Below are 15,387 nucleotides of genomic sequence, written 5' to 3'. Positions count from 1 at the left end.
TAAATATAGTTTAAAGAAAAGTGATTTTTTTTTCTTTCTCCTTCCCCTCCCATTAATCATCAAACAACCCCAGAAATGTATCTTGTGACCTTTAGATGGGAACTATCAACCAGCTGAACTATCTCACTGTATATAAAGAACTACAACACCTCGAGAAGCTACAACAACAACTACATTATGCATATGAAGCAGTCTAATAGAGGCAATGCCATAATCAGTCACAGGTACACAGACTCTCTTAACATTTAAAGTATCACTTGAAAGTGAAGTATTGTGACATAAGTTGGAATTTGCATGCAGGACTTGACATTTTTTGACTTTACTGTGTTTGGAAACTGTAAAACGGATTAGTGCCGAGTAAGATTACTCTATATTTCAATGATAAAACAAATAAAATAAAAAATCTAGTAAAATCAAAGATGTACATTTTCGGCTTGGAAATACTCAGATTCATTAGAATACATGTGAATTGACAGGTTGGCATTTCTGCTATTGAATTTTTGTCTGAACCGCGCCGGCCGAGGGCTGGGCAGCATTGCTAGCCTGCATAGACTGTTCCAAGAACAAGAAGCTGACTTTATGATGTGCCTGTCACTGGAGTGCTGAGTCGTTTGTACCTCATTGTGGGTGAAAGCTTGAGCTGGCTCTAAATAACGTCAACATTTCCTCTGTGAGAGGTTCAAGCAGGCGGGAGTGGCAGGAAACGGTCAGGGCAGCTTAGAGCAGGCTGATTTAGAGAAGTGTCAGGAAGTCAGTGGGAGAATAATATCCACCAACACGAGAGCTAGGCATGCCAAATTCTCAAATATTTCTATAATACGTTTGAAAAAAAAACAAAAAACAATACAAATTGTTTAGAAGGGGCGGGTACACCTGGTGTATGTCCCTATGTGCTTGTAAGTGGGGGAGCTATTGTAAAGCAGTTTGCATTGATACCTACTTGAATGACAACATGGCAAGACATTAAAGCAACTTGGTAACCAACTTGCTACCATTGACATTTAAAGTAGAAAAGTTTAATTACAGCCATGAGCCTTTTTACCATGGTCATTTCTGATGAAGTCACGGTCTGAAATAAACATATTCTCAGAGATGATATCGTACTGCCAGCGAGTTCAGAGAAATGACGCGGTAGTGTTCAGAAATATTATGAAGGCTATGAAAGTGATTTTAAACAACATTATGAGTTTATTGAGATAATGTGAAACATGAATCTGTTTATACTCGGGGCTCTTTGACTACACGGGCCTACTTTCCTGAGAGGAATGGTGAGTGTTCGGTTAGGTTCAATATAGCTGTAGAGTTACTCATCAGTATTCCAACGATGTCTTCTGTTTGATGGGGGGGAAAAAAGAGAAAAAAAGTTGACCAAAGCCTGCAAGTGCTGAAATCTATAGTTTTTTATTTACTACTTTTTGGGCTCCAGCATGGGGCATTTCTCACGTCACTGGTTCTAAGTACAGTACATCAACCTTGCCAGAGACATGTTTTTTCATACGGACATCATTTCAGATGTTAGTGATATAGATTGCCCCTGTACCTCCAGAGAGAACCTTTTCATCTCAGACTGTCCATCTTGTTTCCTCTCACTATCTCGACTTTGCTTTTTCCTGTTTCGATTGCTTCGCTGAAACTTCATTGTCCATCATGTTCAGCTTTCACAGCGGGAAATTCCAAAGATGACTGCGCAAATTACTTGAGACTCTGAGCAGATCTGACCATGTTGATACAGACATCAGGTGCATGCTGGGTCAACGGTCCAACATCTGGGACCCTCTCATTGGTTTCACTTAACTGAGTGGATTCCCATTTTATTCCATTTTATTTCAGAGACGAAATCAGGGCAGAGAAACATCTTGGTGATCTTGTTGCTCTTTGTTTTTTAATACCTGGCTAACTAACATTGATGTACAGCATGTTCCCTCAGTGTGGACAAAAAAAAAACTTTCCAATATCAACCAAAAAAGAAAAAAAAATCCTAATATGGAAAAAGACAGGTGATAAAACTTAATTTTTCGACTTTTGATATATTTCATGTGAAGTTTGTGTGGAGGTCATACATTTTTAATAATTTTGATGATAAGAATTGAACATTCAGGACTGAACTAAAAGCAGAGGAAGCTCAGGTTTTTATCTTTCACAGAGCAGAGTGACTGCTCTTCCTCTTTAATCTTCCTGTTGCAAATGAAGTTCTTCATATTCATACTCAACTTCTAGCCATGTTTGTAATATTGTAGCACTCAAATTGGAATAGATATAGAAATATCAATTAGTTATATAATTCAAACATTTGCTTATTACAGTAACATGCCTTAATATGAGAGAAGAAAGACACAATGTATAAAATATGTTTAATGTCTTTAAAGATAATTTCATTTAAAACATCATTTCTATATTCATGTTTTATACAATTACATTTTTTAACCAAAATTGTACTGTTTGTTAATTGTACAAATTTGTTACCCCACTGCCAATTACTGTTATCAGCATACGAGAAAGGTAAACTGATGGTGACCATTATACTGTACCTGCTCAACATCAGCCTTATCTTTATAAGTGTTCGGGTCGTTCTTAGAACTTTGATTCCATATAACTGAAAAAACCTAAACTGATAATCAGAGGATTTGTTAATATTGTATGAGAAGTGTTTTACTTACAGTATTATAGTTTAGGATTGGCTGGTGTGGCAGTGTTCATGTGGGTTCTTGTTTCGACCTGTAACAGTTAAAATTGAAAGTGTGCAGAGGTATTTGATCTTAGCAGTGAAAGTATGATGGTTAATTATTAGCAGGCTCACCTCCAAGCCAGAATATTTCAGTAATTCTCTTTCTAGTTTGTAGCACTCCATTTTCTTTTGCCCTTCCTGCTGCCTGTTATGAAATAGTCATTCCGACCATAATTTATTTACTACAAATAAATAAGCTGAATTTGTTTAAATGTAGTATAAATTAAACAGCTATGAACCTTTGAGTCAGAACTGTTTACTTTTCAAGAACCCCAGGGCCACTGCTGCATCAACAAGCCATTTACACATTTTATTTTTAACCCCAATTTGAAATGTTCTCCTTTTTTTTTCTTCCAACAGGATATCTCTCGACTTCAGAGAATTGTCACAGCCAGTAAATCACCCATGAACACTGGCGTAATGAGGAGAGAGAGTGGCGGTGTTAAAGAGTGCCAGATGGAAAAGGTGAGCCTTTGGAGTAATTAAACTGTAATGGCCTCTGTGACCCGAGGGCCGGTATCCATGAGGTTCTTCTGTTCACTGAATTCATGCTCAGGTCCCTCATCAGAAATCAAACAAGCCACCACTACACCATGTGTCTTCATGAGCTTCGTTAACTGGAAAACTTTATCCAAGACCTGCAACAAGTTTCTTATTGAGCTTAAGGACAAATCCTTTACTCAATAGTTTCTGTCTACTCTAACTTTAATAGTTCAATCAGTTGTTATTGCATATCACCAAAGGGTTACAATTTTAAAATGCCCTATTTATCCACATTAAGTTTGATAATCACTTGAATCATCAAGCATAAAATGCATAATATTTCAAGGTTTTCAACCTTGTGAATTGTTGCTTTATATAATTTTAAGTTGAGTATTTGTTTTAGACGGTTGATCAGACAAGATAAGAAATCTAAAGCCTAGCTCTCTCCCACAGCTTCTATAACAGTAGTACAGTATGACTACTGGTAGTTTAGTTGTTTTTGCCATATTGAACATTGAACTAGAATGGCTTTATCAGGCTTGGTTGGTAAATTGACAGAGAAAAAATAACAGCAATTATTTTGATTATCCTTTTCCCAAGGAAGGAGGACAAACAATTTTCTGCCATTTTCCATGTTGGTTAATTTCTCGCAAAAAAACAAACAAACATAAAAACAGTAAGCATCACATTATTTGATTATGAAATCATTGATGTGTGTACGGTAGCCTTGGGAACACGCGGTAAAAAGCTGCTGATGTCTCTGAAGCACATTTCATGGACATGGAGGTAAAATGTAGAACCATATGCCGTCTACCTTACAGACCACTGGAGTAGCCACATGACCTTTGATATTTGTTCATCAAATCTAATCAGTTCACCCTTTTAGCGAGCGAGTGAATGTTTGGACCAGATTTGAGGTAATTCCCTCCAGGTGTTCATGAGAAACAGATGGACAGATGAACAACTGTCATCGGCACAGAGGCATCAAAAAAGCAAAACAGATCTGTCACGAATGGAAATCGTTGATTGACAGCCTTGGAGCTCACTAACAGTGATTACAGCGATGCATTTAAACTGCAAATGCATGGAAGTCACGGTAGAACTGGCAGATTCACTAACTTCTACGAGCCTTTGAATCACAACTGCACCTGCACAGCTCTCTGCACTCAGGAGCTTCTTGGGAACATCTGAGGGCATGAAGTGCCTCGCTGACAGTTTGAAAGCAGTTATTGACAGAGGAAAGGCAAGAGGGAGTCACTGACCTCTCCTATTCAGATTGTTGGTGAAGGACTCTCGTACCGTATATAACAGATTTGCTTCGCAGAGATCCAGGCAACTGTGAGCTGTCAGTTACTGACGAGAGCGAGCGTCTCCAACCTTGTCAAAACCAAGAGGATTTGACAAAAGTAAGAGAGGCGAAAATGCTCCGTGAGGATTTTTGACAAGTGACTATCAAGAACTATTACGCATCTAAATGGATGGACCACAGGAGTCTGGGGAGTACAGAGGGATACCACCCAAAGAGGAAATTAGCCTGACTGTGTCAAAAAGATTGTTCCTTAATGAAATCGTGCCAAAAACAATGTTCGCTTGTTTCCCATGACTGATTATATAATTTTGGCAGGGTTGTACAAATCCTGCTGCAAGAGGAGAAACATTCTGCTACAGATAAGAGGCGACATATTTGAAACAGAGACTCAGATATTGTGTTTGCTGGTGAACGCAGCACAGCTCCTCCTGTCCTGCTCTCCCTGTAGGACTGGGAGGAAATGAGCAGAGACAGTTTGTACGAGTGTGCACAGCTCACAGTCCACACTCTGGTTTCAAAACAAAATGTGATAAATTCAATGCACTGTAGACGATGATTTTGCTTTTCATGCAGGTCATACTTGTTGCTGTACGAAGTATGTTTTATATAAAATGCATTAAGCTTGAGATCGTTTCATACTGTAGCGATGTGAAGCATCCTTCATCTGCCGCTCGTCATTCCTGTGATTAGACACATTCAAATGCTCGGTGTACAACAGGTGCTCCAAAACAGTCATTCACAATTAGCACTAATGAGATTAGAGAGGAGTAATTAATGGACTTTGTAGTGCTCATCCTGTACAAAGCTACACTCTCCTAATGGCCCTGTTTTTTTCTGCAATGTTACATGAAAGCAAAATTACCATGCTCTCAAATGGCTATGAGTTTGTCACAGCAGGGGAATGATTGACGTGGCTCCATACGAACAGCTCCGGAAAAGAAACAGACGCCCCGCAGGGATGCAACTATTGATTATTTTCCGTATTGATTGTTTAGAAAATGCTGAAAAATGTCTGTCTGAAATTTTGAGAGCTCAAGGTGACATCTTGAAATTGCTTGTTTGTTTTTTTTTGTTTTTTTTCTTTGACCATCAATCCAAAACCCGAGGCTATTCAGTTTCCATTCAGCAGCAGCAGGGATTTTTCTCAATTAATTATATACAGCAATTATCAATCTTGCAATTATCAATTTTCCTCTTGATTACTGTCATAAAACAAATAAAAAAGTTAATTACGGTAGATGCTTCTATGGTTGTAAAAGTAGTCAATGAAATGCCTCGTAATTTTTATGTGAAATTCAAAAGGTCATATGAATGTCACTAATTCGGCTGCACTCCTCTCATGTTGTCTTTAAAAACATACTGTATATTTGGTAAGTTGGAACCTTGTTTTGTTGTCACTGCACTGAGACAATATTTGCTCTGTACTTGCAGACTGGAGGCGACTGCTTCCAGAATCAGACGGAGGACACAGCCCTGGAAAGCAAAAAGCTACCAGAGGAGCAGCAGGTGAGCCTCGCTTTAATTTATATGGAAATAATAGTTCAACATTTCACTTGTCTCTTCAGTAAATTCTCCCTCTACTTCTTTGGCCCCACAAGAAATGATCGGTCAGTTAAAAGGGGAGCAGTTGTAAAAGATGAGATTTTTTAATGTCCACTAATCAAATGAAAACAACACATTAACCTTCTGTTCATCCGTCTCTCGAGACTTTCTGATTGTCCTACCCCATCTGTGACATAACCTCATTCAATCATACTGAGGCTGTAAATCTATGCTTGTGTGATTTCATTATTTCAATTCATTTTTCAACATAGCACCAGGCACAAACATTTCAGAAACAGGAGTAAATAATGTGTTTGTTGAGGATTATTGTCGTCATCTTAAATTGGTGCACTGATGAGTATTTACAGCCTGGTTTATCACGTGGGTCGAGGATTCAAATCATGTTTATGGTAATGAAGAGACTTTTCATCCAATACAATTGTGAGATTCACTGATTAGTTGTTAATCTTTTTTCCTGACAACAATGGAGCTCTACTGCACAAAAGAATGGGCAAAGTTAGACCTTGGGAAATGCTTGTTGGCACTGTAGCATTTTAATTTTTGATTTGTGGCTTTTATATGAAGATGTGCCATTTCATCTGATTTTGGGAAAAATACAGAATATTATGTGGCTCATCCTCCAAGCAGCTCCTCTGTAGAAGATTTTTGAACTATACACCGTGTACCAACTAATGACCAAGCTACATTTCTCAACTTTGCAAGTTGAATGCGATGAAGAGATAAAATTGCGACGTCCTGGACAAAAGAAAACCAAACTGCTAAAAATCTAATTTCCAGTGTGCCAGCATCACCTATAGTATATGCAATATTCAGTGCGCTGCCAAAGCCTATGCATAACTGCCTCCCTCATCATATTATTGAATTGAGTCACACCTGTTTGGCGGTGGCAGATGGCATGGCGAAACAATGCATCTCATTTCAATGCTGTGCAATACTGTGTAACTGAGCAACTGAGTCGCATTCCAAGTGGCAGCGATCCATTTTTAGACACAGAGACTATTTGCACAAGAATATGAGAATATTTCAGAGGAGATCCAAACAAATGGGCAGATTTGACTTTGGCTGAAGTGTTTTGTGCCAGATATTCAGCGAGAAAGTCTGACAATAGCTTTTTTTGTGTATTACAACAGCGTACTGTGTCACTGATACAAAAGCAGAAGAAAATAATGGCGCTCTGTTTAAGAATTAATGCAGTGAAATTGTTCTACATAATGCATTACATGTTACTGAAGTCAAATGTGGTTCCCAGAGGCTTTTCTTGCTGTTTTCTATCAACACACAAGACACAGAAATTACAACAATAGAAAGAACAATGCACATTTTAGCAGTAGTGGTGTGTTGTTTTAAACCTAGAGTGTGATTACATTTTCCAAAGTTTTTCTTCTTTTTTGTTTACAATTTCTTTTTATCACAAAGCTAAATAACCAAAATAACAAAAAGAGATTACCTTTCTACTCTCTACTTTTTTCTTCTTTTTTTTTATCTCAGCAGGGCTAATGATTTTTCAGTTGCTCTCTGTGTTATTATTTAGTTTTTATCTCATTAAATGGGAAATTTTCACATTGGGATGCAGCAATAAATCCACAATCGATTCTTTTCTTTTTTTTCCTGCTGCCTGCTGGTGTCCCTCATGCACAGCACTTGCCATTCATGGTGTAGTAAACAATTTGATTAGTAGCGATTTGCATTCCACTCTCAGTGGATCAATCTGCATCAAAGTGGCCTCTGTTTCTGTCACCGCTCCACCTTCATTATATGTTCTCATGTTCGATTTGTGAAACTGAGAACCTGAGTGACATGTCCCGCTGCGCCCCGACGTTTTAGGAAGAAAAGGCTGCTGTCGTGGTACGGCACAAAAAAAAAGGTTTAGGTAAAGGCAAAACAGAGCAACACCTGCGCCTTCTTGTTGAGTTGTTGTGTACAATAAACACTTGTCTATTCACTCAGTCCCCTGGGGCAGACTGATCAGACAAAGAGGCTCTCATCGATGAGTCCTGATCAAGTGCAGCCTGCCACACCAGCACCAACAGTTATCAGCCATGTTCACTGTAGTGTCAGCAACATAGACAAAAATAACTTTGCTCCAGCTTGGTAAACAAACTGTGGAAGTTTTAAAGCCACAGTGTGTTTACTCATTTGACACATAAGCTGTGTCCCAAACACAGGGGTGAAGGGCTTCGTTGACTGTAAAAGGCCTTACAGGAATGAGACAATGGGCTTTATGCACAGCTCCACTACTTCCTGAAATAAGCCAGCTCCTTTATTTCCTTTCTTACATTGTTGGACCAACTGATTAATCCAGGTGTGTGTGACCATTGTTGTGAGGTTAGACACACCTCGATTAATCAGTTTGTCCAATAATGTAAGGCAGGAAATAAAGGAGCTGTCTTATTTCAGGAAGTAGTGGAGCTGTGCATAAAGCCCATTGCACTGTGTGCCAGCAGCTGTGTCGCCATTATCATCGTGTCACACAAAATTAGGTTCCTGTCACCTAGCAACCTTGATTATACATAACTTTGAATGAGGTAAAGCTTAGGGGGAAGCATGAGGTTCTAGGACCCCTACTGTAGTTGTGCCACTTACTGTACAAGTGAATTATGCTATACTTAATTAAAAGTGGCTCTGTCTGTGTTGTTTGCTTACCAACAAGCAATGAGACTTTGGATGGGCCGGGGCATGAAGGATCCACCCACTGGATTCTTGGTCACCCACAGGTTTCTGAAGAGGTTTTGAAGTTCAGAGTTCAGAGTCAGATAGACTACTGTGCTATCAACATCTTGGCATTGCCTGACGCCACCTAACTTTAAACTTAAAGCAGGTGACCCCCTGTGAAATTCACCCCGTACAGTCGTCATGAAAGAGGAAATTAGCTCTTACTGGGCAAGATGTTTTTATTTTCCTGGTTGTAAACATGTTTATTTCAGCTGTAAAGTTGGATGCTGTATCAAACCAATCTATGGGGTCTGACTCAAATTAGGAGCCAGCCATTCAAAGAAAAGTTTGTGTTGCTGTGCCAGGAGGTCACTGATTCACAGATTCCTTTAAAGAGGAACTATGCAGGATTTTTAGCTTAACTAAGCAAAATGTTCCCTTAATTAAACAGCTCCAGAAATTGTGATGGTTTAATAAATGACACGTAACTTGCTACAAAGGAGAATGGAGGCTCTCTGCCTTCCATCTAGCGTCTCTTGGCCGAAAACCAACCTTGCAACTGGCCCCAGTGTCCCAGCTCTCGTCTTTGTGGCACTGTGGCACAAACCTGCCCCGTAACCCGTAACCTCTTGTTTATGACAGATAACACAAATTTACATGTTGTAACCTCGTATATGATATATAACATCATGTACCGCACTATTGATTGATTTCTCGCCGGCTTTGTTGTAAACAAATGCACATGGCCGAGAGGAGGGTTAGCAAAACAGAAGAAAAGAGACCAGACTTGTATTGTTCCCCTTTAAAGCTCTTTTTTTCTCTCTCTCTTTCCTCTTAAGTCAAAAATGTAACTTCATAACATTCACCAAATTCGGACATACTCAAACAACAGAGCGTGTCTCTGAAGCACACCCATATCCGTTTTGTTTCTTTCTGATATTCATGAACTTGTTAAAAAGGTGTGGGTGTTAACACATAAACACCAGTTGGAATATAAAAATCCCAGACAGTGAGAATCTGAGTCAGATGCACAGCTGTTCAAATCATCAATTATTATAAAGAAAACAAAGTCATATAGATGCCAAAAGGAGCGCACCGACTGTGCACAGTCAGTTAATTAGTTAGATGGCATGCACCAGGAGCAGTGATTTCTACACAGGATGTGAGTCCACAGAAAACAGGTTGACAGCATGGGTCTAATGAAGTCAGAGCAGCATGCAGTGATGATATACAGTATGATGAAATTTTGCTTGGTCAGAAATATTTTACATTTGTTTTACATAGCAGACAGTGGTTGCAATGCTGCCGACAAAGCTACTCAAAGTTCCTCCCGATGTAGCGACGACATCAACTTGTGGATGTCTGTATGGGAGTGTTTGCTGGTGATAAATAAGATACACACACAGAAAAGGAAAATCCCAAACCCGGATCAAAGTGGGCGGCAACAGTGGCTGGCAGAGAGCCACAGGAGTGCATTAAGTGAGAGATGAAGTCTGCAGATGGAGGTGAAGTCATTGAGTACCAAATCCCAGTCACTGAATCTCATGCAGCACACAGCACAGTTCAGGATGTAGATGTACTCTGTATGGAACAATTACCCCAGTGCACAATGGCACGGTCAGATTCAGAGTTCACTGTCACACTCTCCTCAAAGTGATGGGATAAATGTGGAGGTGCATGTTGCCTCTTTTCATTTGTTTTAGCTTCAAGCCACATGATAGCACTATAACCCACTGCCATGCAGAGTAATGTGCAGCTCAGTAATTTGCAAGCAGCTAGCAAAAGCCTTAAGGCATGGACAAAGTGACATTGGTAAACACAAAACAGATGCTTTGCTCGGGGAATTGGTTCCTAGAGTCTGTGCACAGTGCTTAAACATGTCATTGCCAAAAATGACTTAAATTATTCAAAATCCCAGAGACGGTGGTGCTCCATTAATGAGATACATCAGAGCACGATGATTTTGTCTTTGAAATGTTAGAGAGAATTCGTGAAAACAGCAGGTTAAGAGAAACACACAACAAACACACGTCACCCAAACGAAAGACGCAATCTTTTTTATCTGCACGGTGTTTGAGCGTGGCCCTGAACTGCTGTCAGTGCCGGCCTTCAGAGCCATAAGAACTGCTGCTTCTCCATCTTACCTGCTGGTTAATTGCATTTATCCACAAGCACAACTCATTTTGTCCAGAGCCAGCGAGGACGCCAGCTGGACTCCTGAGTCCTGTCCCAGTCTACCAGCTCTTCTCCTCTCAAAGTCACTGTTCTCAAAACCTAGCACATTACAAAAACTGTTTAATTCAGCCTTAAAAGTGTCATTTAAATCTTTTCGAAATAGATTATATTCACTTTCACTTTTTTAAATACTCATAATGCTTTTAATTCCTTGACAGCGGTGATAATTTGTCTACCGTTTTGCTGCGTTTTAACCGCAGAATCTGTGAAAAATAATGGTATTGCTTTGTACTCGTCGACCTCAAATTACAAAATGCAATTTTTTGATTTAAGAAAAATATGCACAGGTCACAGCTGGGTGTTAAAGTGCTCGTTATACTTTATTTTTATAGTTCACAACAACTCCTCTTCTGAGCTCAACAGTCCCTTAAGTTAAATTGCTCTTTTCATCTACTACTCTTCAACAGTGCCATAGGCCAGCGCTTACATGAGTAACAGTGACTTTCGGGGGAGCCCTATTTTATTGCCGGGGGGGGGGGCTCCTTATTGTTATATTATTAGGCTACTTTATGCTTAGCATTTATATGTCCTTTAGTAGGCTAGTGTCCTTTTGTTTTCTTGCTTTCCTCCTTCTGCGCCAAAAACTCACTGGTTGCATCACTGCATAACCTGATGATTTATCTGTCAATCACTTTTCACCCCCTCCTTTGTTTTTTCCTCAGATTAAAAATCCTCTAAAACAAGGAGATCTATGAGTCACTTCAATCATAAATAAAACACAGACAGAGCATAAATAACATTTCATATCACTCATATATTTACAATATTTTGATTGACAGAGGAGGTCCCGGAGCCAATCAAATACCGGTTCCGATCGGCGAGTCAAATTAAGAACTGAATGCCTGAATTGCAGCGAACAACATGGCCTACGTGTCACTCTCTCACACATCACATCACTTTCATGTCATTTCTCTTTTCTCTTACAACCAAGGACACATGTCTTTCCTGTCCTTGCATACAATCACCAATATTTCAAAGCCCGCCCCCTAAATGTCTCAGTCGACTTTCAGCGGAGCTCGTCTCCCCTTAGCTCCCCCGTAATTCAAACACTGTGAGTGGATAATTGTCTTGTTTGTTTATAAAACACATTCACTGAGGTGCAAGTAGTATTATCACCTTTTATTACCTTATTTTATTTTATGATCTCTTCTGAATAATTTGTCTTTTTTGACAGTTCATTTATTTGATAAATGTTGTTCTGTCATCACTTTCATAATAGCGTCACAGACATCAGTACTGGACAAACACTCATAAGGTGTTTAATGACTTTATTAAGCACTTATCAACAGTTAACAGCTTTCTTGGTTAGAGGTTTTGTTTTATACCACATTGTCTTTGTGGCTGCACACAGCTGTCATTTCTATCAATGTTATAAAGTGTGTTTGTGTCTGACATAAAATATTGTATTGTAAGTGTTTTTGAATGCATAATTACTAAGCTATGCATGTATATGTGAGCTTGTTATCCTCTGTAAATGTGTATGCCACAGAAAACAATCATGTAGAAAAAAAAAACAGCACAAAGTTTTATGAATGTCCTCCAGCAGTCTGTGACCTGTTTAGATAATGTAATAAGCATCTTCTAATGGCCTAATTACTATTAACTGATGATTACTACAAAGCCAGGATAACAACAATGTCTTTTTTCCTCTTCCTTTGTATCACAGAGATATTTAGGAGCATTTCCTGCTCAGATTATAGACCACCATATGTCTGCTGTGGAATATTATGGTGTCAGTCTTGCTCATTATAAATCTTTATCTTCTGAACCTAACAGCAAAGGAGCCAAGCGCAGACTGGAAAATTCAACACAAAGCTCTCAGACGGCAGCGAGGAGGCAGAGGGAGGCAGAGGGAGGCAGCAGCAAAAAGACAAAGCCACATAAATACAACTGAGCGGACGGCATATCATCCAAAATGCAGAGCTCCTGCGTTGCCTGAAGGATCTTTCTAAGAGCACACACTTGCGCACTCTCACAAAAATATACGTGCGCTCTCACACACTCACATGAACACATTTTTAAACACATACACGCACGCACACACAACACACACACACAACCACACACACACACATATCAGCATTGTTTGCGAAAGCTGAGACACTGGAATTGTCGAATTTCAAACTGTCATCTGAAACCCTCCATAGTAAAATGGCATGCATTCTAGAAATTCTTTTTAAAAAGGTAGCAATGGCACTGGTAACTTGTTTCATGATTGTTCATTTGTTGTTTACTTATCTGACTTTTCTTCTGAGTGAGGACACTGCTTTCTAATCGTGTGATCTTTCTAGAAAAATCCCTTTGCACTGGTGAGGTCTGACACTGTATCCTGTGATAAGTATAAATCAATTGACTGATAAAAAGTACTCCTACTACTACTATTACTACTACTACTACTACCCAACTTAGAATATTGTTTGTCACTCATTGTAGCAAGGTTAATTTACTCCTCCACATTTTGAAATATAGAGGCTCAAGTTGGCTGGCCAACTGTTCAACATTTAATATTTCAGCACTCTTCCTGCCTTTAACACTCCAGAGGCAAAGAGCCAAAGACTCACAATGGGTCGTCTCCCTGAGAATGTGCCATGCACTGAGTAGTAACTCCTAGCTACATGTATCTGTGTTATCTGACCTTTCTGTGTCCTTTCAATAAACTGTAATTTTCAGTAAATGTGTGAAGAATAAATGGTTATTTGTGGGAAAGAAATGAGTAAGCATGTTTGTAATCAACAGAGGAAAGGAGGTTGCATGGCACAAAGACAAATCACGCCTCGCACCTTCTGAATATTAATTTCATGTTGGCCCCAATCACAGGAGGTTGTTAGGGAGACACTGATACACACGAGGTCAGATGAAAATTCATATTTTCTAAAACAGCAATTATTCATCATGTAATTTTCACAGCCTGGCCTTTTGTCCTTTCAAATTACAAGTCCAGCACTTGAGGTATTCAGTGACCTGCACCACATCTCTTGTTATGTCTACAGTATATTACAGTCTCATTGATTGCAAATTTGCTGCCTCTATACATTTACTACACAAGTAAAGACATCAGTCTAACGGAAGCTTCCAACTGTTATATCATGCATTTGCAGTCATAGATTATACTGTATATCCATTAGGGCTGCAACTAACAATCACTTTAATTAGCAGTTGAGCTGCTGAGTATTTCTTCCACTGGTTGCTTCATTGGTCAAAAGATTGATCATGAAAATGTGAAAGATGATGTCATCAATTCAGTCCAAAGATATTACATACTGTACACTGGAAATAATAAATATCCAGGGCTTTGGCTTAAAAAAAAAACTTAAATTATTTATTATGAAAAAATAGTTGATTAATTCCCTGTCAATCAGCCTATAGATGAATTAATAACCCTTGCAGGTCTAGTGTCCAACTTTGTGAGCAGTATTGCTGCTCATCACAAGCCTGTATTTAATCCTTCTGGTGTTACACCTAATGATTGCAAGGCCATTTTCACACCTGATGTTTGCTGGGAATCGAGATGCTCCGAATATGACTCAGGCTCTGAGCTCAGCTGCTGAACACACAACTGATTTCAGAGGTGGCCTGAAGTGGAACAGAAAATTAGTCCAGTGAGGCACAAACGGAGGCGCAGAGGTGAGTTAAAATGGTTTCAAATTGTGTTAAAGGTGGGGAGGAAAGTTGAATTACTTCACTTAATGAATGTACAGCAGGAGAAAATTCATGGATTAATGGGATCAATAATGCGCATCTATCTATGTAAATGGCAAGAGGAAACCAAAGGATATGGGAGTCTGAGCAGACACACAAAACCAATTCAAACACACTGAATGCAGTCTGTTGTTTAATCCACGCACAAAAGAGTGTAAAGATAATAAAGAGCATCTAGATATACAGTGACTATCACCTTCCAGGATCTTCATCATCCTAACATACCCATCAGACTCCTGCTGCTCTACATAACCGAGTGCTATGGCAACAGTCACATCACCGTCACCGTTTCAAAACAAAGTTTGACAGACATCTCTTTTATACTTTAAAAGCCCATTGTTGGGTGTGGAAAACTTCAGTGGCTCCTTATGGGTTTTGAAAGTGAGTGAGTGCTTTAAGCAGCTTTGTGGTCTCAGCATCCCCTTCATGTGACATTTGGTGCGGTCACTGGATCCAAGAGTGTCCATGCTGGAAAATGCTAGGCGACAGGTGCACAGCTCTATTTTGAGGCCCATAATCCATCTTTTTTTTGCAAGTTCGAGAGCTTCCTCCAGCTCGGGTCTCCGCCTTGCTGAGAAGCAAACAAAAGGGCCTGTCGCCAGGCTGTGGAGACCTACGGCGGATCGTGCAGATGCTGCCATTAAACCTCCGAGCCGCCAGTGGCCCAAGCGGCGGGGGAGAAAGGCAGGTGGTCAAGCTTGTTATGGAGTACACAGATCTC

At 39.6% G+C, this 15,387-nt stretch overlaps 1 protein-coding gene across 1 annotated transcript in view; it reads left to right on the top strand.

Moving 5' to 3' along the window:
• The window catches only part of luzp2 (leucine zipper protein 2), a gene marked incomplete at its 3' end in the record, with an annotated part of 160,469 nt that extends 147,618 nt beyond the window's left edge, over positions 1-12,851 (top strand). The window contains exons 10-12 of the mRNA XM_083999239.1: positions 3,086-3,190; positions 5,949-6,023; positions 12,744-12,851. Coding sequence (XP_083855365.1) covers positions 3,086-3,190; positions 5,949-6,023; positions 12,744-12,851 — 288 coding nt within the window. The remainder of the gene's footprint in view (positions 1-3,085; positions 3,191-5,948; positions 6,024-12,743) is intronic.
• Positions 12,852-15,387: the final 2,536 nt, after the last annotated feature.

The sequence above is a fragment of the Trachurus trachurus genome, assembly GCF_905171665.1.
Source record: "Trachurus trachurus genome assembly, chromosome: 3".
NCBI classification, from domain to species: domain Eukaryota; kingdom Metazoa; phylum Chordata; class Actinopteri; order Carangiformes; family Carangidae; genus Trachurus; species Trachurus trachurus.
This window is presented reverse-complemented; position numbering and strand designations above follow the sequence as displayed.